The sequence below is a fragment of the Centroberyx affinis genome, unplaced genomic scaffold (genome assembly GCF_046629955.1).
Source record: "Centroberyx affinis isolate AG114_WGS23_722 - 3 ecotype Tasmania unplaced genomic scaffold, CSIRO-AGI_Caff_v1 ptg004565l_1, whole genome shotgun sequence".
NCBI lineage: Eukaryota > Metazoa > Chordata > Actinopteri > Beryciformes > Berycidae > Centroberyx > Centroberyx affinis.
The window spans coordinates 85,163-109,503 of record NW_027282192.1 but is presented as its reverse complement, the minus strand read 5'-3'; the positions used below and the strand labels follow the sequence as shown (position 1 = coordinate 109,503).

Genomic DNA, 24,341 nt, shown 5'->3' with positions numbered 1-24,341 from the left:
ACTAGGCTATTGAAGATTGCATTCAAATTGATATTCAAAACAGTTTTTTTAATACAAAAGTGAGATGAACATAAAAACTATTGTATGCCCTCATTGTGTATATGATATTGTTATGCCTATTATCTTTTTTGTTATTGCACTTATGGGAGAGAAAACTACATTTTTCTGACCTGACGAAGATCCAAGGAGGATCAGAACGTTGTCAACAGTAAACTTTTGTGGCATGGAGCGAGTGTGCAGGCGTTACTCCTTTTATTCAGAGAAAACTAAATAAACAATTACAAAGGAATTACAAGGTGCAAACACATATTATTCTAGCCCTAAAAAACATATAAAAAAAATAATAATAAATAATTAAAACTGAGGGGAACACTCACTGTGACAGTGCCATGTTGACACCTTCAAAACAAATGTTTAGGTTATTATAGGGGGAATTTTGGGGCTCTGGTGTTGATATAAATGACTAAGCCCGTTGATTGCAGGGCAGTAAATGTAAAGTTAGTGGTAGCATCATCATGTATCAGGCTCTGGCTTAGGGGCCCCCCTAAACTCTTGGGCCGCTGGGCCCAGTTGGCCTGTTCAGTAATCCATCCATGCCTCCAGTCACCTCCATTGTAAAACTGACTGGGAGAAAATTATTGAAGTTGCACCCTCTGCATTTTTTTATATGACAGGAGGGTTCAGGTTATAAGGTAAAACCCATAGACCGTAAAAAATAAAAATAAAATAAAAATAAAAGAGGTAAAACCATACCAGCAAGGGCGTCTAGGAACTCTTGGTTCAAGGCACATTTATTACATCGGACTGTTTTGATGAAACACCGGGGCATGGCGGGTGTTTTGATTCCTGATCAGCAAGAAGTTAGATGCGAATATAAACAACGCTTAATTCATGGTTAGATTGAGAAATGGAGCTCATGTATAGTTAGGTGTTTTGTTACTTTGAAATGTGCTTGTGTTTTTGTAATGGTGTTAGGATTGAAGTCGCTGCCATGGTAACTAATATCAACCTAACATCAGTTTGGTCAGAATTTGCAGTTAGCCCCAGGTTGGGGTTAGCCAGCTAAGTTAGCTGTAATGTGGCTGGCTAGCTAGATAGCTAACATAGCTAAGTTACAGCTGCATTGAAAGTCTGTCGGACTAAATGCCTGTCAGACGGGCTCTGGTAGACTGCGCCGTGTTGTCTCTACAAGACGCCTGTGTGTTTTATCCGTACTGTAGAGGCTGCTTCTCAAGGATAGACGTACAACAGGACACAACGAGGTAACTACATGCCATCAAAGCATGATTCGTTTACATTTGAAGGGGGGAACAGTGGGTAGGTAAATAAATATTCCTTTCACATCACTTTCCTAAAATCTGTCTTGATTAAGTGGCTTGCGTTTCATCATGTATTTATGTAGGGTCTGTCTTCCCCACTGTAACTGCATCTGAGTGCAGATGAGAATCTAGGGTTCCCCAATCCTCAAATTCATTCTCAGCCTAAACACACACACACACACACACACACACACACACACACACACACACACACACACACACATAGTCACACACCTCCTCCTATCTTCTCTCTCTCCACCCTCTCATAGATGCAGATGCTCCAAGTGTGGCTACAGCTGTCTGAAGGAACGGGTTGACTACAGGTACCGTCTGTCACTGAGAGTGGCCCGGGACAGCCACATATTTGGAGTAACAGTATTTGGAACCTGTCTGGACCCATTCTTTGGCATTCATGCAAGTGGATTACAAAGGTAAGCGCGGAAGATGAACTGTCAAGTAGTAATTTACTTGACAGTTGTTTTTTTGATGTTTTATATATAATTTGAAAAAACTATTTGTCACATTTTGTCAGTCTTCTCTCCATTGTAAGCATTTTTAATCTGCAAGTGTCAGATTCACTTTACCAATGTTTCATTGAATTATGCCCATGGTGCTTCAAGAAGGCTCATCCTGTTATTCAGCATTTAAGTCTTTCTCCCAACCCTACTATGTTTCTAGTTTGGTGAAAACTAGTCTACGGTTTTGTTGTTGTGTCTGTGATGCTGCAGGTTGGTGCAGGACTCAGATCTGCCAGTTGAAGCACGAACCAGATCCACACTGCTGGTCAAGGCTGTAGAGGACTGTTTCATTGGGAGACATTTTATTTTTGGAATAAAGGTACCATAGAGATGGGGTATTCCAGGGGCTTAAAGACGTATACTAGGCATGTGCCAGTACTGATACTGGTTTCTGACATCGATAGTACTATTACAAAATTTCTCCAGTTTAAAATGTGATCCTCTATTAATCCCAAGAGCTACATGTAACATGTCAGAAAATCTAAGCAAAGTATCTTGATTTTCTTGCCTTTTCATACATAAATCTTGGATCTCACTAAGAGTGTTAAAATGATTAGATTTCAAGTATTTTTGTCTAATGGCTCCAATATGATCCACCCCATTAAACACAACCCACTCCATTAAATGCCTTATTAAATTTGAACAAATTCCACATGGTACCAGTGCTAAAATTAAAGCTGAGATAGAATATAATAGTTTTAATTTAGCTGTTTTGTATTTTTGTTAGGCAGGGTTTTGAGAGAACGGACATTACATTCATATGTCTGCTGCATAATGTTTGATAATATTGTCATGGAAATAACAATTAATACAGTGCATGGAACTTAAAAAGCAGATCTGTTGCCATCAAAGGCGGTATTGTGCTGAACAGTCCTGCTGCATCACTCTTGAATATCTCTGTCACAGATAAACCAGGGTTTGTTTCCATGACTACAAAAGGCAACAGTGAAGATGTAGTCACCCACAAATGATGCAGTTTCACTCTGAACCAACAAATCATCTTGTTTTGACCTTTAATTGTAGCACCTCCTTGGGTCAATCAGTATAATTTTGAAAATGCCAGAAGACAGTGGTGAGGCACCTAACAAGTTTTGTCCAAATCTGATCAGTGGTGTCTGAGATATTGCATGTGATGGACAAACACACAGTATTTTAATTTTGTGGAAAATACTAGAGCTGCAACGATTAATTGATTAATCGATTAGTTGTCAACTATTAAATTAATCGCCAACTATTTTGATAATCGATTAATCGGTTTGAGTAATTTTTTAAGAAAATTAAGTCAAAATTCTCTGATTCCAGCTTCTTAAATGTGAATATTTTCTGGTTTCTTTACTCCTCTATGACAGTAAACTGAATATCTTTGGGTTGTGGACAAAACAAGACATTTGAGGACGTTATCTTGGGCTTTGGGAAACACTAATCGACATTTTTCACCATTTTCTGACATTTTATAGACCAAACAACTAATCGATTAATCGAGAAAATAATCGACAGATTAATCAACAATGAAAATAATTGTTAGTTGCAGCTCTAGAAAATACATTGATCCATTGATTCATCCTCTCATCCATTTGATCCAAATTCTTTGATTCATCCAGTTGATTGAATTGAACATGAATTGCACCCTGCCATGTAGAATAGATTATGAGGCTTTGAACAACATGTCCAAAATGTATGTTTAATTCAACTTTCATACATATGTAGTCTGCGTGATCTCAACCAGCCCTGGTTTTGTCTCTCTCCCATAGGTAACTGCCACAGAAAATGGCCCTTTGTTAGAAAGGCCTGTCCCAGTTGGCTCCACCAGTAAAGACATAGCCCAGTTCATCGCCAGTCAGATCATCCTCCCCAAAGCTGCAGCCCTGGGAGGCTGCACTTTGATCAGTTATTACCGGACCCTTCTTCAAAAAGCTGCAGAATATCCGCTGGGATCCACTGATCCCAGCAAAACCTCCGGACCTCCAGCAACAAGCCTACTGTTGATTCCCCATCATTCTCCAGCCAGCAGCTTGAATAATACCACACTGCCTGCCTCGTGTCTTCTTTCCCAATCACCGCAAAGGTAATTACATTAAGAAGATATTGTCAACCATCGCTTAGTATCCGATAATTCTCTGCATATTATAGGGAGAGTGACCTCTGTAGATGCCCAGAATCAAATTAGAAATGAATGGGAGTTGATCAAAGTGAAAAATCATTACAAGCGAACTAGTTAATTGACAACATGTGTGACTATTTCACCACTATAATTGAAGAGTTAAAAAAACGTCTACAGTTATCTTGTCACTCATTAAAGCACATACATTTTCAATGTTAATCTCCTCTATCAGATGGTCTCACTAGATGAATATGGTTAGATTTGAAAGTGTCCACTATTAGGCTGCGGCCACACTGATCCGTCAGAAAACGGACAGAATTACTAATGGATAGATTTCTGTCCGTTCGGCTGTTTTGGAATGTCAACGCTATTTAAAAAAAAAACGCCTCTGATTTGCGGTGAAAAAGTTCAACTGGGTTGAACTTTCTGTCTGTCAAAACGGACAGAAATCTGACGGAGACGGACGTGTCATCAGTGCTGCCCGGACAGCGGACAGCTCTCATTGAAAATGAATTGAAATGAAGGGAGACGGACAGACACAATGGATCAGTGTGGCCGCGGCCTTATGACATTGCTTGACCATAGTTTATTTTTTTTCTCTTTGTATTATGACAACTGCTTGACCATTCCCTGTGTTTTACTCCTAGATCACGGCACCAGGACTGCACCCTTAGTCCCACCCCACCGTGGCAACAGTCACTGGGACTGGTGACTTCATCAGCGGAGCAGGAGGAAGGCTGCAGCACCCAGGACAGTGGAAATGAGAATGGCAGACAGACACACAACAAAAGACCGCCACATCAGACACCTGTGTGGCAGAGAGGCTGCTGGGAGAAACATGAAGTCACATTGGAGATAGCACCCCTTCCATCATTATATGAGAGCAGCTCTTGCAATAGTCAGTCATTCACCAAATGCCCAGACTCATCTATCCAGAATGCTAATGGAAACTCTCCCACCCTGCACACTTGGTCCAGTCCTTCCCAGCCTGGCCACAGTAGGACTCTACCACTCAGCCCCAGGGACAAGGGGCTTTCTGAAAGAGAGCAGACCAAAACATCTTTGTCATGTTCCGTGGCTTGGGAGGATTTGCCTTTCTCTGAGAGTCTAGCAGCGTTTTTGTGTGAGGGAGATGAAATGTTAGACACATTTAGTGAAACGGAGCCAAATGTAATTGCACCAAATCAGAAAGAAACAACTAGAAGTGACACATCAGTTGGACAATCACATGACAAGAACTCGTCAAATGAATCTGTCTCACTTTGTCAAAGTATCAACCCATTGACAGACACACACTCATACAAGAGGATACTACAAGATGTCACTAATACAGCTGCAGTGATTTATGGGGGTGACGTCACTCTTGATTTACCTGACCAGACAGACGGGGACCCTGATGGGTGTGAAAACAGGTGGCAAACCAGTGATGTTTGTTCCCATGAGTGTGAGCAGGAGGATGAGGAAGCTGGTTCTGTATCTTTCAATAAATGCAAGGAAGAAGAGCAACTTGTAGAGGACGTTTATGATTGTTCAGCAGACTTATTCAATAGCTCACTGACAAACGCAGAGACACTCACCACGCATGCAGAGACTGGCAGCAAGATGCCCGACACACATGGAAACGGACAGATGCGTGATACAGACTCAATCACAGAAGCACGCTCACTCCGATCCAGGCCAGACACACAGCACCTGAATAGTGAAGAGGCCATCGTTCACATGGACAAATATGAAAATTCCAGTATTCTGGTCCAGTATTTATACACACCAGACAAACAAAGTCTAAATAGCAATAAAGGCATTCACATAGACAGTGGTGGCAATTCGCAGTCACCAGGCACGCAAGATCTGAATAGCGATAAAAAAGCTATCGACATGATCCAGTGTGATTATTCACAGTCTCTTGACTTCATCCCTCCCTCTCAGTCTACTCCCATAGTGAAGGTAGCTGTCGTTGCAGGGTTACCTGCTTCCACACATAGGACCTCTACATTGGGTGAATTCAGCTTGCAACCCAACAGGCGGGATTCTTCTGCTTTTCACTTGAGTACGCCTGCATGGGACAGTGAAAAGCCGGCCAAAATCACCTCTTCACTTTGTGAGTTAAACAGTTTCAGTGCTAACCAGCTGCACCAGTGTGGCAGAGTGTGTGCAGAAGAAAACCTGGTGTGCAGTACTACACCCAACAGATGCAGCCGCAGCCTTGCCCCCAAGAGAAGTTTCTGGAAGCTGGACGAGCCTCAACACTGTCTGCTGACCCGGCAGCATCTGAGGCTCCAGAGAAGAGGGGCTGTAAACAGAGGATCAACAGGGAGAAGAACAAACCACAAGTGTGACACAAGTGTGAGCGATCTGAGTGTGTGTGACTATGAGGACAATGAAATAACGGGCCCTCCTAAAACGCGACTGCCTGTAAAGCCCAGACGAAAAGGACACAACGATAACTGTGGCGGGGGTTTTGGTTATGATCGGAAAGGACAGCAGACGGACGGAGTTAAGTGTAAGAGAACTCTGTTGGACCAAACATCACAGACACATGTGGCACAAAGTCAAACAGGAAATGGTGTCTGCAGTCAGCCATGTGGCAGTGAGAGGGCAGGGTCCAGTAAAAACACATCAGTTGATGTGGTAAGTCCGGAGGGGTCTGATGGTCACTCCCTCCATGATGAGGACGAGGCATGTGATTGGTCCAGAGATTTGTTCTCTGACTCGCTCTAAAAGGTACAACATATATGTGCACATAAATGATTGTTTGGATTAAATGATAGTTTAGATGGCTGTATCTTGATCAGTTAAGGTCTAAATGTGTTAATTCAATGGTCTGCTTAATGAATACATTTGACCCTTAAGTTGGATTGTATCAGAAGTATTTGAAATTCTGAAAGGGTATGATATACCCATTTTTGTTTTGAAAGAGTTTTTAAAAGTATAACATTCCTAACAGCAGAGTCATATCATTACATAATGCTTGCCAGCATATTTTAAGTGGAATATTTATTAGACAATATTTGAAGCAGTGCCAATGAACAGATCTAACATACTTTTAAGGTGGCAGATTTAAGGTGATGAAATGTTTGAACACATTTAAAATTGCACTAATGAATTGATCAGAACTGGTCAAGTAGATTTATGGTGGTATTGGTGAATTGGTCAGTCAGACTTTTAAGGTGGTAATGTTCTGGAGACCTCAGGAGGACTTTTATGCAATCTTGACAAAAGCAAGATCAGACTTTGCAAGGTTTTGCAGACCCTGTCTGTGTTTTGCAATTGTTGTCATGCATTTAGAAGTGCAATAAACCACTATTTTACCTGAGGAATTTTCTGTCATATCATTTCAGTCCATCATGTGTGGATGTGTGGAATAAAATGATTAATTAAATTAATGACAACAGGATAAAATCTAGTGAGTTGGTGAGAGTTGGCAGGTTGTTTTGCTGTCAATGATGCAACTATTGACTAAGTAGTCAGTTAAAAGTGGGAATCATTGCTGTTTTTTGTTTTTTTTGTTGTTCCCTGAGCTCCCCCTGCTCAAACACACACACACACACACACCTCCCAATCTTTTCACACCTGTTGCAGCTCTCCCTGTTCTCTCACCTACTCAACCTGGGAGTTTATTCCCTCTCACAACCAATTCACTGCTGGACTGCACTTTGACAATAACAAAACTAGTTCAAGAAGTGAAGAATATTCCCTCAGAAGGAAATATTGCATCACTATATTCTTAAGTCTTGGAAGCACCAATGACGGACAGTGTGACAGATATGGTAAGGTTAGAGGGGGAAGGGGATCGGCAGGTGTACAGATAAAGTCCAAAGGGATTACAAACAAACTCCATCTCCTTTGCCATATTGCTCAAGTGTCCTTCCAGAAGCTGTTCATCTATTCTTGCCTATAAATGTGTTTTCCATCAACTTCACTATTCAATCAATTCAACAGTGAAGGGTATCTATGAAAAAACATGCACCCCACGTAAAGCAGGCAATCCACACCACTGCTAAATACATACTAGTTTTGAGATCTGAAAGGATAATAATATAAATCAGTTTACTTGCCAGTACATCTAGTGTATGTTTTCTTCATCTAGTGTATGGTAACTTCGTCAGCTTACTACCATCTAAAAAACTATTGCAAGAGTCAGAGGACTAATGTCCAAACAAGGCTTACCCACGCCTTTATTTCCAGTAGATTGGATTACTGCAATGGTCTGTTCACTGGGCTTTCAAAAAAAGCTCTTCGGCAACTCCACCTTATTCAGAACGCTGCTGCCAGGGTCCTGACGAAAAATCTTGCTGCTTGTCTACAAATCACTCTGTGGCTCTGGGCCCAAATACATCTCTGACATGCTTGTGCCATATGAACCTTCTAGGACCCTTAGGACATCTGGGGCTGGCCTACTGGCTGTCCCAAGAGTTAGAACAAAACACGTTGAAGCAGCATTTGGTTATCATGCAATACAGACCTGGAATAACCTCCCAGATGATATTAGACAAGCCCCGACTCTGACCACTTTTAAGTCAAAGCTAAAAACTTTCTTATTTTACACTGCCTACTCTACCCTGTAATGGCTAAAAACGTATCTTTTCAGCTTAGCTTTTAAATAACCTTAATTTTAACTCTTTCTGTTCAGGATCCCACCAGAGCTGACACGGGCAAGTACGGATTTTCCTTCGTCTTGTCCAGGTAATGCTTACTTGCACATGAGTGAACACTATATGTGGGGGGGACAGAGCTTTACCCTGTATGATTCTCATCCATCTGTGGATGGTGAGGTTTTTGACCAAGAGGAGAATCTATGATTCTCGTCTGCCTTAGGCAGTGAGATCTGACGTAAATATCAGATCAAGAGTAGAATCAGGAAGGACAGGGGAAAAGAAAATTACAGAAAATCATATGGGTTCACTCACAATGTGCATCTAAAAGTGGGAGTATTTGTTGTGTTCTTTCATCTTTCTATTTCATTTGATTTGAACTGCACTAGTTTACTTTTTAAGTCTTTTTTCTTTTGTATCTCTTGTCTGTACTTTTGCACTTTTTAATTGTAAATCTTTTACCTTTACTGTATTTTTATCACTCTGTAAAGCACTTTGAATTGCCCCAGTGTATGAAATGTGCTATACAAATAAAGCTGCCTTGCCTTGCCTTCACCCTTCTCTGATTTAGTGCTAATTTGTCTACATTTAAGAACTAACATGTTTGTCTTTTTGTCATGAAAATTCAAACAGGTGAATTCACTGGAATACATCGTGGTGGGGTAATGAAAGCTGCCACTGATGACAAAAAATTAAACTCTGCAAAGCTGCTAAGAAAAAAATTCAAGCAATCAATATTCATCCAGACATGATGTAGAAACCACCAGAATGGCTTCAATGGAGTTTGGCAAGGATCCTGCAAGTGTCTGAGACGCCACCATTGACTGTAACATCATAAGTGATCAAGTAGCTTAAGATCTGGCGATGGCTCCGATCATATGTATTCTTTGTACTATTTCTATTGTGCCTAATAGTGCTTTCTAGGTGTAATAAAGGATGGATGAGTTATGATGAACACTCAGGAGGAAAACCATACCACTGCATTGCGTGTAGCCAAGGGTTTATGTGTTCCAGAGTTCTAACAAAGCATCAATAAATACACTCTCTGGCAATATTTGAATGCACTGAATGTGGGTAAATATTCTCAACATGATATGGGTTACAGCCAGGTGGCACAGAATTGGCAGCAGACAGATGGGACAGTTTCAGGAAATAAACTTCATCATTGCTCAGTTTGTGGGAAGAGCTCCACCAGACTGGGAAGTCACTTCTGTCTTATAGACTGAAATGTTGTGTGCATTTTTGGAGATAAAGTAATTCTTGCAAGTTAAGGTGGTGTTGTTTTCTTGTTTTCCTATGCTCTATGATAACAGACATATTGCATTTCAATGCCTTGCATGTTTGGTTGCCACATTACTATTGTTTGTAAGGCCTAACTAGCTTCTTACAGATTGATACTAAACAAAATTATGATGAAGCTAGTTAACCATCTTCCTAGCTTGCCTATTATGTTATCATTTATCCTAAATTGATGCATGATAACATACAGTAAATAGATTACATTTTTCAGAAAGCACATTTGTATTAACCTACATATTCAACAAAAAGAAAGCAAGTGCTAATAGCCACAGTTAGCTCTTGGGATTATATCGTACTCAGGTCCCAGAGGAGGATATGAAGCATGTGAAAATGTGGTTAAAACAAAGGCGTGGTGTATATAACAAACAGTATGAGATGAAAAACAAACTTTACAGCACATACTTCATGGCCAGCTCAGTGGATGTTTTAGATGTTGAAAATGGTGGTTGGAAGGAGGACCTTCATTTTGAAATGTGTTGTTTAAATTGTATCTTTCACTGCTATGCCACAAAATACATAAAACCAGGTCACACCTTATGACAGTTGACATATACTGTAAACCTCCTGTCAGGTAGACTAGTGTCCCACGGTGCAGTTATTATGTAGTTATAGTCTTTTCTTGGTCTGTCAATAAAACTTAGTAATCCAATGTAGGCCGGATCTCAGCAAATCCCCATCCAATACACAACATATTAATTGATACTGTGTGTAATGTACCTGACTCTGAGGAATATGCTCAGTTTGTTTAGACTGATAAGGACCAAAACTGTCAACCTGAGTTTCAGCAACTTCTGAAGCTGATCTTTGACCACCGTACACAACAAGGCAGTCGAAGAGATCAGGCATAAACTTGTGGCAACAGGCTATGTAGTTATATTTAAGTCATTTCTTAAAAGTATATCAAATTCTGCCATCACAGAACAGAGACTATCTAGTGCTTTTGTATAATACAGTTAAGTAATACATAAGTGCTGAAATAAATAACATCTGTGCACATACAATATATGGTTGCATTTTATTTCACCAAGGTGAAAAGCCATGTCAATGACTCCCTTTCCCTAGATCAGCAATTTGCTAGTCAATTATTAATCTTTCTAAAATAAATAAATCAAAATCAAGTGTTGTGCTACTAAGCATCAGAGCCATAGCAGTCAAACTACTGAAAAGGCAATGACACTGTCTAGAGATCAGTTTGTAATGGTGAGTAATTTTAAATTTGCTTCAGTAGGTAACTCTCTTCTCCTTCCGAGTGATAAATAATATAAATTAAATGATTGACAGGAGAAATGTGTACATTTTGTCTGCTGTTGTTCCAGTAGATGTGGCTGTGGTTCGTGACCTGTGCCATGCTGCTGCACTGTTCTGTCTGTGAAGAGGAAGACTTTCTACAGATTTCCAAAAATCATCTGACAAAAAGAGTTAATCGAAGTGGTGTGTCTTCAGTGAAAGGTGATTCATGTGTGTGATCACTAATTCAGAAATTGTAATGTATGCAATGCAGACTTAAAGTGAAGTTTTCCGTCCAACATTTTCTAACAAATGTATAAAAAGAACATCACTTGTTTAATTACAGGTATATCTTGTTTAATTAGATTTCGCGGTGGATGAAGCAAAAATAAGAATAAAATTGGAGATTTTCAGATTCCACAAACCTGTACTTTATCTCCAAGGCCAGGTCAATGCTAAATAGACACTAGACAGTAGCAAAATGTTTAACTCTTGGTTCTGGTATCAGTTGGCTTGTTACTGACTTGATCTTGACTATTTCCTTGTCAGATCTGGATCTGGCTACATCTTCAGACAAATAAACCTTCAGATATTTTCTCCCAGTAACTGTCAGCCACAGTCTCTCAGTATTTCTGTAAAACTAGTAATTTACCATTACACTGTATGGGGCTGGGTACTATGTAATAACTACAACACATTTACAAAAATAAGACAACAATGATATAACACTTTTTTTTTTTCATTTATCATTTCATACACTGTGAAGGACTTTGAGACTGTAACTGGCTATACAAGGGCTATACAAATAAACTTGATTTAATTATTTGAGTATTATTATTTTATCATTATACATACATATATATGTATATAATATAATACATTTATTATTCTTGTATTATTTTAATAACACTGAAAAGTGAAAAACAAAAGAAGTCAGGAGGTAAAAGTTTTTTTATATTGTTATGTATGTCATGAGAAACTTCTGCAGGCCAAGACATTGTTGTTCATAGTTCACTGGCCCTTTTGGGGAGGTTGTAGAAACCTGTGCAGGTGCTGTGTAATATACTGTGTATCTGCAATCATTAAATTTAACAATATCCCTAATATAAAATAATATTATAACCATGGAATGTTTATAAATAGTCATTTGATCTGTTCACAAAAATTCTTAACTAAGGATTTAACCTGTATTTGCCTGGGAGGTCGGCCCAGTGTGCTTCTGGGAGAAAAGGCATCTTGGCTTCAGGTAAACATGATGTCGTCTGTGTCTCTCTGTCCTCCACAGCTCCACCTCAGCAGATGTCGAGGTTCAAGAGAAGCTCTGAGCTGCCCCTCCTTGAGATAACTCCATTCCTCAAGTGGGTCAAATGGTCTGGTGCACTCCCTAACTGGGCTGTGGGCTTTCACATCCCTCACACCGAGCGCATTGACCACATCTGTACAGCTAACAGTGGCTGTAGATGGTCCATTGGTTATTACAATCCCTCTGTGTCCTTTTGCTGTCAGATTTCCTGTAAATACCAGGAGCACAAAAACTGTAACTTCTATGTTTTGGTGAATGAGGATAATTTTGAGAAATTGGAGTGGAAATCGTATGCTTCTAGTCTTCAAGAAATGACTGTCAAAACAAATGCTGATGTATTTGCTGGTAGAAATAAGTATGGCCTGGGAAATATTTTTGAAGCTGAGTTTTTTTTACCCTGGAAAGGTAGAGATTATAAATACTCATTGGGAGATGGATTTGAGATCTTGACAGTGATGAGAGATCAATATGAGCAGAAAATCTTTAACGTAAGGTACAGTGTGAATGAAATGAGCAATGTGGTTGAGCCCCCCACCACTAAAGCACAAAATGTAGTTGAAAACTTTAATTGCAAACCTGTACAGCTGACTGCCCATCTCCAGAAAAGCATACAGAAACAAAGCACCTGGGAGGTCAGCAGTCGCTTCTCTCTCTCCATATCCACCTCCATGACTGTAAAGGTGCCATTCATTGGCGAGTCTAACCTTGAAGTTGAACTCTCAGCTGAAGCAACCATTACCAACAGTAACTCGGTCACAGAAACCACTGAACATTCCCTGACTGTCAATTTGGAAGTCCCACCCAACCACGCCTGCATGGTAGAAATGACAGGGAAGAAGAGAAAGACAAACATCCCGTTCACTGCTACCGTCACCAGAGTGTATAGTGACGGGACTCGCCGCACCAGCTCATTGACAGGCACCTACAACGGCGTGGACGAGGTCGAGGTTCATATTTCAGTGAGGCGCTGTGAACCCATCCCTATTACAAAACCTTGCCATCCTGTTTAAGGGTGAAGGCATTGCCAACAGGGAGAGGGAATAGTAACCTGCTAGAAAATTCATGACTGTTGAGTGAAGGAAGAGCATTACTTACTCACTTTCCTCATCTGGATTTTCCCAGCTGGTCTGGTCACAAGCCCATACCATTTTCAAACACTTCAAATAAATGACAGGATGTGCTTGTATGGTAGCTGAGAGGTTGGGTTCTCTAGCCTTAAAGCTGCAATAGGCAACATTTTCTCACCACTAGATGGTGACAGAAACGGCAACGCATTGGTAAATAACACACAGCAAAGCCACTGCACTGCGGAGGCCTACAAAGGACAAAGCATTGGGTGCCAAGTGTGCTTTCTCAGGGCTTGTGGTCTGATTTCACTGTCACCTTTCAACTCACTTCTTAAAACCTATTATTATACAAAGTCATTCTCTTGTTCCTTATTTTACTGATTATTTTAATTATTTTATAATGTTTTATTTTACTTATTATACTCTTCCTCATATGTAGCTCTTTTGCTCCTATATTTCCATCCCAATGTTGTATAACCTTTAAACTGTTTTAAAATTGTTTTTACTATTGTTGTCCACCATTTTTATTTTGTCTTGTGAAGCACTTTGTAACTTTGTTTTGAAAGGTGCTATATAAATAAAGTTCATTATTATTATTAAACTATAAACTGGGACCCAAAATGTGCCAGGTGTCATTGCAAAATGGGTCTGGGTTTCCACCGGTCCCCCTGTTAGGACAAGAATGATAACATGTTTAGGTGAGCTATGTTCCCGGGGTAAAGTTAAATTTACTTAATTCAGATCTCGGCTGAAACGGTTTAAAAAACATTTTGCATGCCAAGCTATTTGGAGATCCTTCCTATGAAAAAATGAGAACAAAAAGAGAAACCCCGTTTAAAAAATGTTTGCATGCCCTTTTGTTGATCACCCTGGTAGCTCCTTGAACATCTTTTCCAAGAGAGGTCAACAAAGTGGGAAAATAAGATTTGAAACATAAGCCTCAATGCCTTGCTCAGGGGTACTTCTCTCAGCAGCAGCCTCTGACCTGCTATACCCACTGTGTGTGTGTGTGTGTGTGTGTGTGTGTGTGTGTGTGTGTGCGCCCGTGCGTGCGTGAGAGAGTGTGTGTGAATGTAGGTAAGAATGTGTACAGTGTGATGCCATGGAGCTAAGAATAGCAGTTAGCAAGAATAGCAACTCTCTGATGCTGCCATGGCTAGAATACTGGGCATACACACAGTCATGTGTGTGTGTGTGTGTGAGAGAGAGAGAGAGCGAGAGAGAGAGGGAGAGAGAGAGAGAGAGAGAGAGAGAGACAGATACTCTTACATGGCATGAAGGGTAAAAATGGAACTGGGACAAGATGGAAAAACAGCTGGACCCTTGTGTGTGTGGTTAGGGTGGGCTGTGTGTGTGTGTGTGTGTGTGTGTGTGTGTTCCATTATAGTGGACATGTAGCAGCCTCCTGCCCCTTCACCCCTGCTTACCATGATACATTTAACCTCAACAAGGTGTTATAACATCCTATTTGGTTGATGCTTTTATCCAAAGTAGCGTGTGTGTATTCATGTTTAGCACGGCAGCCTCAGTGGGAATCAGGCCCTTAACCTCAGCAGTGTCTCCCCACTGAGATACACTGGAAAACAACTCTATGAAGAGAACTTTGAAATGTGCAATCAATAATATTTATTGAGAGCTTGGAGCGAGAAGGGCACAACTTGTATTTTGTGCATAAATATGATCTACATATCAAGTAAAAACTTGTGAGGAGATTTATTTAGTAGTGTAACTATCTCTTTATTTGTGTATTTATGTGATGACATTATGGTTATTAAAAGACATTTACAACAGTTAATCAAAGTTAGGCCCCTTTGTGTTTTGTGTGTTTGGCTCAGCACTTATGTATCTATCAGGCATCCATCTATTTCACACTTTTTGTCCACATGATATGTGTACAAAATAAGTTGCATGTGTGTCTGTGGTGTCCTTCCAGTACTCCTGCTGGCAGAGACATGATCACTTTGAATTAGCCTTGTGTGTGTGTGTGTGTGTGTGTGTGTGTGTGTGTGTGTGTGTGTGTGTGTAAAGGGAGACCCTGTACCCTCGATAGGCAGCTAGTACAGTACGTAAGCTATGACACCAAGCACCCAGTGAATGGAGAGACATAACCTCTCTGTGTGAAGTGTCACTGCGGCAAAGTAGTGTGTGCGTGTGTGTGTGTGTGTGTGTGTGTGTGTGTGCCATGTAAATCATACCTACTCCAACCAAAACCAAATCATTCTGGTGGAATTGGATGACCCAAGAAGCAAATTTGTAAAGCAAGGCAATTGGATCTGATTACCAAGTTTAGTGTCAATGACTTTGTGTGAGATACAGCTGTTTAAAATGTGAAATGTCACTACAGCGCCACCCTCTGGCCAAATTGCATGAAATGAGGTACATGTTTGAAATACCTTTCCAGACAAGACAAAAACAAGACAAGTCTAATGCTGATTTTGCAAATGCACTTTGATCTACAAGCTGTTACTGTGCATGCGAATACATGATTGTTATGTTATGTTATAGGCCATCCCCACTTTCTTTCTTTTTTTTGCGATCAAACTTTACATTTTGACTCGTACATGGTCCTAGAGTATGTTTACCAAATTCCATGTAATTTAACACTTTTATGGCCAGATTGCCATGGTAGACATATTGTACCTGCTGAGCTGAACTGGCCAAACCTACCAAGTTTGTGTTGATTGCACTAATGGTCATCTGAGTTGAGTTAGGCTACGCCCCTTGTCAAGTTCATTGTTGATGGAGCCATACTGTTTATCTGATATTGCTGGAATGGGAAACAGTGTATCTTGATCCCCTTTAGCTGTGCACCAAGTTGGGTGGTAATGGACCAGAAATTGAAAAAGCCATAGGGAAAAAACTTCTTTTCAAGCTTTTTGTTAATCAGACGTTCAGTGTGGGAGTAATGGCATTTCAAATTCTTAATATTTGGACCTTTAATTATAGCCCCCCATCCGGTTGATTTGGGAAATATTTGTTTTCATATTTGGCTACTATTTCCAATCAGAGTGCAAAATTTCAAGTCTCTAGCATGTAGCATCTCATAATCAATAATAATAATAATAATAATAATAATAATAATAATGATGATACAGATTAATCAAGGCTATTACTGTAGAAAAGATTTGCCAGGTGTTTGGCCTGCTGGTATAGTGATGAGGCCACATTGAATTAGTTGTGTGTGTGTGTGTGTGTGTTTGTGTGTGTGTGTGTGTTTTATTGTATGACATTTCTGTTTATCATTTATTTTTACTAGGTTGTTCTTATTATTATGGTATATTGTAGCGACATCACCATTATTCACACTATTTCTGAAAACACTTTACAGTACAGTACAAATATGCTGACACTGCAACATTGGGAATCCATACAACTATGGACATTGTTAAGCCAAGTATCCTTTTCTTTTCTATTCTATTCTATTCTATTCTAGTCTAAATTAGTCAGTTCTGCCGCCTTCTACCTTGGAATTGTGCAGTCCAACATTCATGCAATTGCCGTTATGCTGTTTATCTATTTCTTATTTCATTTGTTTCAATATAATTTGATATCTATTGCACTGGAATATAAAAATCATTACACCTGGATTCGGTTGAGTCTCACTGATGAATTCGTTTTTAACTAATAAGTATGCCAGTTCACTCCTTTGCAATCTGCCTTATCAGCATTGTTGAAAAGATACACATACATGAAAATGTACTCTTACATTGCTACACTTTTTCATATTTCACATCAAATACTGTACATAATGACAATAAAAATAGATAGTCACAAGTTCTTAGCCACGGTTATTTTTTGTCTGTGCCACAAGACACTTTTTTTCAGTTTGTCCACTGAGATCTAAATGGGTCTCTATGTGCTGGCATGTGTGGCAGTAGTATTTCCATTGCGCGGTCGCCAGGGAAAGTACTACTGCCCAGTGCACAGCGAGGAGTGTGGCTGTAACTTTAGAGTGCTGTACAGTTTTAGAGGCGTGACAAGCACATGGTGGGGAAGGGTGGAGAAGTGGCTTAGTAAGGAGTTGTCAACAAAGCGTCAGCTAGGGGGCTGGCATGTGGTCCTGCAACTGGAGATGCCCCCCTCCGTAGAATTAAAGTGGATAGAAATGTCTTCTCCTTCAGTACATCGAAGATGGCTTGTGTGTAATGTTATCCTTAAGAAAAGGCTAAAGACCCAGCTCTTTAGCGAATACCTCCTTTCATAAAATAAAAAAAAAATAAAATTAAAAAAAAAAAAAAAAATTTTTGATGCACTCTATGCATTACCTCATAGCACTACCTTGTAGCACTCCCTCGTAGCACCTATGTCCTGTTGGACCAGAACTTAGCTCTATAGCACTTACTCTCGTTGTTCTCTCCTATCTAGAAACTTGCTTGTGTTGTATGCAAATCTCATGTGTAAGTCGCTTTGGATAAAAGCGTCTGCCAAATGTGAAATTGTAATTGTGTAATAGTTATAATGCTTTTTGGAAATGTTTCAAGTGTGGATGAGTGCATGAGACTCAGAAAGTTGGAATGGCCCACACAACTTCAGCCAATTGATGCTATGGTAACACATCTGGTTTCTGAGTCTCATATACAGCATCAGACATGGTTTGCCGACATTATCAGAGGTTTCTATCACTATCTCAGCTATGTGGCAACTTGGCCAGCAGGGTGGCTCAGCGGTTAATTAGTCCATCTTTGAATGCAGAGGCCCAGGATTCAAGCCCTGTTTTGGCAAACCCCGTCCTGCTGAAGTGTCCTTGAGCAACATGCCGAGTCCCTACCAGACTGTTCTGTAGCTGACCCTGACCTCTGACCTCTGACCTCTGACCTCTGACCTCCCTGGAGGGGGTGAGCAACAAGGGAAGTTCCCAAAGGGCATCAAGCAAGTACTACTTTATTTTAAATTTGAATGGCAGTGCTCTGTCTTCTAATCCTATACTCATTCCTTTCACAGTGAGATCTTGGTATTTATTTGATTCATCCAACAAACTAAAATGCATAAATGGGTAATTCAAAGCAACAGCTCTCTGATCTGTGATGTGAATGCGAATGTCCGCTCTATCTGCTATAATTCTGTACTTTGTACTCTGTGGGCTGGTCTCTGTTTCCCTCCATAACAGGCCATGGAAACTGACGTCAGACGCCGGTACTCCCTATAAGCACCTGTCACGCCACGCTCCCAATATGAGAAGCGTGTGATTGTTTTACGAATGAGACAATGTGCGTAGATACAACACTGTGACTATATAGCCTACATGGAGGTGCTCTTCAAAGTTCAACTGCACACAAGACTTGGTAGGACTCTTACTGCACACAGGAGCTTTTTAACACACACGGGACAGTGGGAGTGTTTGGTTGTGCCTCCGATGCACCATGGAGGTAAGAGAAAGCTGGGTTCTTCTGATGTTGAAGCAGTTGTTTTGAGTGTTCACTCTGTCAACATTGATGTGCTGAAACTACAAAGTAGTTATGGAAAATTGGTATGCCAAGTTATATGTGGTGTGTCCTTGTATGTTGGGGTGTCTGTCTGTCTGTCTGTCTGTCTATCTATCTATCTATCTATCTATCTATCTATCTATCTCTTCAGCTAGTTTATGGTAAAAAGTAGAGGACTCCTGTGTGTAACTGAAAGAATGTGAAGCAAACCAAAGTTGAAAAGATAAATTCGTTTTTTCAGTTACTTTGCATTCCTTGAGGAAATAAGGATCAAGCAAGTACGTAAGCAATGGTGCCTTGTTAAGTAAGCAGTAATATGTACTACTGACTCTGTCCTGTTTTCAATAGGCGGCACCCTGCACCCAGGAAGTTAGTGGCCACGCTGTCTCCCTGTTGGCAAGTCTGAACCTCCAAAGAGACCAAGCTCAGTTCTGTGACTGTGTGGTCAGACAGAGACAGAGCCCGGCTCAGCTCTACCCTGCACACAGGTGAGCAAGACACGCTGCTTTTATAATTCACACACAAACACCGCAAGAACCAGACACACACACATACACACACACACACACACACACACAAACAAGCCTGAGCAGGTAGACACTTATTAAGTATTTAATAAACATCATGAAGTCATTTATATATTGCCCAAGTAATTTGGGGTAAATCAACCTAAACTCCATTTACCTACCTTTTTATTTGCAGATTCAAGTTTACAAATTTTTTTATTCTGACATCAGTTTTTATGATTGAACTTCATAGTATAGTCATAGTAAGAAGTATCAAAGTGATGTTGTGAAGTGAAGTGAAGTGAGGTTATATGAGGACAGGTGTCTTTTAAGGACAAGAAAAACATCACCTCATGTTGGCTCATTGCTCCTGCAGGTCTGTCCTTGCAGCTTCCAGCCCGGTCTTGGCTTCTCTCCTGTCCTCTACTGGTGCCCTGGTGGAGCTGCAGGCTCCCTGTCTGTCCGACTCTGTACTGCCACTTGTACTGGACTACATTTACACAGGGGCTCTGCCGACCCCTATTGGCCAGCAGCAATATTGCAGCCTGTTCACTGCTGCCTGCCACCTGCAGATGGACGAACTGCAGGAGGCTCTGAGGGCTTGGCAATGGACTGAGGTGAATCAAGATTGCACTGGAGCTGACAATCAGTTCTATTCAGACAATATCAATACCCATAGCAAATCTGCGAAACAGGATCATCAATATTCAGCCAATGCGGAAACATGTGATGAGACTCAGATGCATTCAGCCTATACAGATTCCTGCATTAAACATGTAGAAAGAGCTACTTGTAGAAGTAGCAGTACAAATGCTGTAAATTGCTGTAGTAGCACACCTGGAAGCACTGTAAGTAGTGTAAATACCTGTAGTTGTATACAAGTAAATCGTCTGGTGCAACAGGATTGGTTGCATTATTTACCTAGTACTGCTGAAAGGCAGGAGGTGCTGAGAAGGAGCAAAGAGGAGCAAAAGGAGCAATGTCATTCAGCTGTCAGTTTAGAGCAAGAGGAGGGGCAGGGGAGCAGAGAGGAGGTGCTAGTGAGGACAGTGGAGGATAGGAGGAGGAGGAGTCCCTATTCACCTCACACTGAAGTGCAAGAGGAAGAGAGGAGCAGAGTGGAGAATACGGAGCAACTGCCTTCACCTGGTACAAGTAAACCAGAGGAGGTGCTAAGGAACAGAGAAGGGGAAGATGAGAAGGAGGAGTATTCACTCAGTCGACACAGGAGGAGGACACAGGAGGAGTTTCAAGACTCTCCTTTCCCCCCTCCCTCCACCTCCCTGCCTCCTGTCTTTCCATCCCATCGTCATCATAGAGACGATGGCTCTCCCTCCCAGCACTCCTCTTCCTCCTCCTCGTCTTCTCCTCGTAGCTGTGGGGCGGTGCCTGTCATCTGTCACAGTAATAAAGTGACCATGCTCCGTCCGGCAGAGGCACCTGCCCTACCACCTCTCCATCCAGCCTCTCAGGCCTCAGCCAGCATCATCACGTCCGCCATCCCACAGCCAGCCAGTCCAGGAGAGGGAATACACAGTAACAATGGCAAAAACACTGGCAGTATTGGTATTGGTCTTTTTGGAACACAGAAATGGAATTACAGTGACAGTTCAGATCATTGTGGAATACAGAACACATATTACAAACCCAGGACAGATCAATATGAAATGCTACAACAGGATTACGAAGGCAGAAATACAGGCCATTTTGGAATACAGAATGATGAACATGATTGTATGGACTATGGATTACCCCAGATGACAGATTATAGTGGCCAATTTGCTCATTATGGATCAGTACAGAGTGACAATGAAACAAAACATCCTAAAGATGATGGAATATCACAGGACAAGGGTTACAGAGATTATAAGTATAAAACTGACCTTGGTTTCGATGAGTTCCCCTCAAAACAACACAGAGAGGAATGTACTGATTGCCAGGATGTTTCCATGGCAACTGCAGAGGAGGAGCAGGACTTTCACTGCTTGGGTCAGAAGTCAGGGTCAGGGAAAGCTGTAACTTCCAGGTGGGGAGAGGAGGAGGGAGACGGTCATTCTAGCAGGTATACAGCTGAAACGGATCGATTAGACAGTCGCTCTAACCTCTACGGACAAATAGAACCTCTTAAGACAAATAGAAATGACAACTACTCAAGCCTGCATAGAGCTGAGAAAAATAGAACAGACACTGCCTCTAGCTCATGCAGAGCTGAGAGTCACTGCAGCCAGCGTAAAACTGGCGCAGACAATAGACCCAATACCCTTTTTGTTCACACAGCTTTGACAGATAGAAAAGACAGTGCTGACATCTGTCTGTACGCCTCCACCACACCTGAATCAACTTTGGATGATGTCACGCATAGTCTTTCTGACCAACCAGAAAGAGAGGAGGGGCCTGCTGAACCCCACCCATCTGAGGAGTTTGAAAACATCTCGGACGATGAGATCACAGAACCAAACGCAACTTTTACAATGCCTGTGGCCAGCGACACTTACGATCCCCCTGACAGCGTCGTGGGGCACTCGTACCGCGGACATCTCCATTATCACTGCCTGTCCCAGGAACACACACACCTCTCACACACACACTCTGAACACAAACACTTCGACACCAGCCACCTCATCCATCTCCATCCTGATCACCCAGACCAGTCCAGTGATGGCGAGGGGATTGCTACTTTTAGCAGTCTGGGTCCCAGCCCTCTAGGAGAGCGCTATGCCAGAGGGACAAACCAGGTTCTGCTGCTGGACATTAGCACCAAGCCTGCTGAGCTGCTAGTGTCACACAGAGCTGGGGATGAAGATAAAGGGGTTGGATTTGGCCGGGGGGGTGAAGTAGAGGACACAGGTGAGACTGGGAATGACAGTAAAGATCAATGGAATGAAGCTAAATTTGTAGCTGGGGTTGACGAGAAAGAAATTAGAGCTAGGAGTAAATTTGGGCCTGGGACTTTGGATGAGGCGGAGACCAAATCTTGCATTGGAGAGAAAAGGGTTGGAGAAAGAAGGTCTGTGGCTATTGGTAGGCACCAAGAGATTGGTGTTAGATTTGGTGCTGGGGCGGGGGCCGATGTTGGACATGAGGCGATGGCTTGGGTTGGGGAGGAGGCAGTCAGGGCTGGAGCTGCCACCAGTGTTGACAGGGCAAGCCTGACGACCAGCTCGCCAACTCGCATGCCTCCTAGTGTCCCAGACTGTGTGCCAGCCTCCATGTCATCCATACTGCCAGTCTGTGTACCTTCTACCCTGTCAGTCTGCATGCCGTCTAGTGTGCCAGCTCATCTATCAACCCCGGTCCACCACACCTACCAGTGCTCTCTGTGTGATCGCTACTTCAGCCAACGAGGCTCTCTGAATAGACACATGCGAAGCCACCTTGGCGTACGGCCCTACCCCTGCCCCCGCTGCCCTATGACCTTCTCACGCCAGTACCGTGTCACGGAGCACATGCGTGTTCACCAGCGCTGTGCCTTTGGGGAAGACCACCAAAAAAACCCTGCATCTTCCCTTTGAGAGAAAGACAATAGAGCGTAAGAGAGAGAAAGTAAAATATGCTGTTCTATCGTTTTCATGATTTTGTTTTCAAATGCACAATGGCTAAGGATGAGAATTGCTTCTTCATGATGTTTTGCAAATAAATGCAGTTTAGTTAAAAGCTGATTAATTAATTAATTAATTAGGTAAATTGAATGCATTTAAGGAATAAGTCCTCACAGACAGAATAGTCACAGTACTGGAACCTGATTGGCTGGCAATCCATGACTTGCAGTGACATCACTGTTCTGTTGACATTAGTGAAAGAAATTGCCTACCAACACTATTTTATTATATAGCCGCTTTACTAAATGGGTACCAATTAAAATGCCTCATATGTTGTGCCATCGGGTGAAATTTCATTGTTTGCCCACTAATAAAGAGATGTGAGATAGTAGCAACAATTTATAAAAGTAACGTTATCTGGATAATTCCTATAATATGAGACCTTTAGGTTGTGGAGGAATAGATTTCCTATAATGACATAACAGTAATGTCATTTTTGTGTTTGTTTAGTATTATACTTGCTTTATCTACAGTAGAGAGAGACGAGAAAGATGGAAGAGGGGGGGATGATGTGGAACAAAGGCTTCAAACCCAAGACATTACGGGTACATGGTACACACCTTAGCCAACTTAGCCACCAGGACACCCCGGAAACAAGCAGCTTTGATTTTGTCGAAAAAAAACACTACCTAAAACAAGCAAACATGAAGAAAATACAGTAAAAATATCACACAACTGAACAACTGATTGCCATATCATGGAATATTTAAAAATAAGTTAATCAAAATGCTGTTTTATGAGTGCAGTCGATTTCTCCTCTTTGATTTTGACATGCTGCTGGTTCTTTGCACCAAAATAGTCTTTCAGGTGAACATGGTGGCTTTTCAGTCAAACCTACATAATGTGTTTCGGTCATTTACAAAGAAAGCTTTGCACTGACCATGTTGTTGCGGTTTCATAAACAAAAAGAGAATGTGCAGCTTGATTATCTGAATTTTAGCTCTATTCAGATATGCTCTTTGAGAATTTGACATGTTAAAGGATGGAAAGCTTTGTGGAACTTTCTTAACTCATCATAACTGTTTTATTCCACTATTTTCAAATATTATAAATGTGAACCAGCCTCAAACATCAGGCGTAGCTGTAGACTGACTGACAGACAGACAGACAGACTGTAAGCCATTGTATCAAAAGCTCTGACAATAATTTCAAGATGTCTTTAATCTGATAAATCATTAAGTAAAGAAAGCCAGAGGTGGGGCATCAGGGGTTCAACAGTGTGACTGTTGAAACCTCTCTCTCTAACAACTTGAAGCAGGTAGTCAATCTGTAAAAGGCCATGAAGTTATGGAGGAGTGGCGAAGCCTTGATTTGTTGTTGTAATAACATCGCTGAACAGTAGACCATTGGACCTGAAATTACACATAGACCCTTTAATGACACAAAT

At 41.3% G+C, this 24,341-nt stretch overlaps 2 protein-coding genes across 2 annotated transcripts; both read left to right on the top strand.

The window, feature by feature from the left end:
* The first annotated feature begins 1,143 nt into the window (after positions 1 to 1,143).
* Positions 1,144 to 12,381, top strand: ddias (DNA damage-induced apoptosis suppressor). The gene is made up of 8 exons (XM_071544414.1): positions 1,144 to 1,262; positions 1,589 to 1,750; positions 2,048 to 2,156; positions 3,589 to 3,902; positions 4,586 to 4,748; positions 6,113 to 6,268; positions 8,569 to 8,621; positions 12,342 to 12,381. Exons 1-8 carry the CDS (start codon positions 1,144 to 1,146, stop codon positions 12,379 to 12,381), a joined length of 1,116 nt encoding a protein of 371 aa, XP_071400515.1.
* Positions 12,382 to 13,183: 802 nt separating this feature from the next.
* LOC139665409 (hypermethylated in cancer 1 protein-like) lies at positions 13,184 to 22,867 on the top strand. Its single transcript, XM_071544413.1, has 8 exons — positions 13,184 to 13,318; positions 19,198 to 19,337; positions 19,732 to 19,959; positions 20,731 to 20,891; positions 21,735 to 21,917; positions 21,965 to 21,985; positions 22,062 to 22,202; positions 22,608 to 22,867. Exons 1-8 carry the CDS (start codon positions 13,184 to 13,186, stop codon positions 22,865 to 22,867), a joined length of 1,269 nt encoding a protein of 422 aa, XP_071400514.1.
* The last annotated feature ends 1,474 nt before the right edge of the window (positions 22,868 to 24,341 follow it).

What these genes read in the sequence shown, in the direction of transcription:
- ddias (XM_071544414.1), top strand. Translation starts at nt 1,144, where the DNA reads ATGCCTGTCAGACGGGCTCTGGTAGACTGCGCCGTGTTGTCTCTACAA. An exon ending in GTACAACAGGACACAACGAG is followed by an intron (nt 1,263 to 1,588) that starts GTAACTACATGC and finishes ACCCTCTCATAG; the next exon opens with ATGCAGATGCTCCAAGTGTG. An exon ending in CATGCAAGTGGATTACAAAG is followed by an intron (nt 1,751 to 2,047) that starts GTAAGCGCGGAA and finishes GTGATGCTGCAG; the next exon opens with GTTGGTGCAGGACTCAGATC.
- LOC139665409 (XM_071544413.1), top strand. Translation starts at nt 13,184, where the DNA reads ATGACAGGGAAGAAGAGAAAGACAAACATCCCGTTCACTGCTACCGTC. An exon ending in CAGGAGGCTCTGAGGGCTTG is followed by an intron (nt 19,960 to 20,730) that starts GCAATGGACTGA and finishes TTCTCCTCGTAG; the next exon opens with CTGTGGGGCGGTGCCTGTCA. An exon ending in TTATCACTGCCTGTCCCAGG is followed by an intron (nt 21,918 to 21,964) that starts AACACACACACC and finishes AAACACTTCGAC; the next exon opens with ACCAGCCACCTCATCCATCT.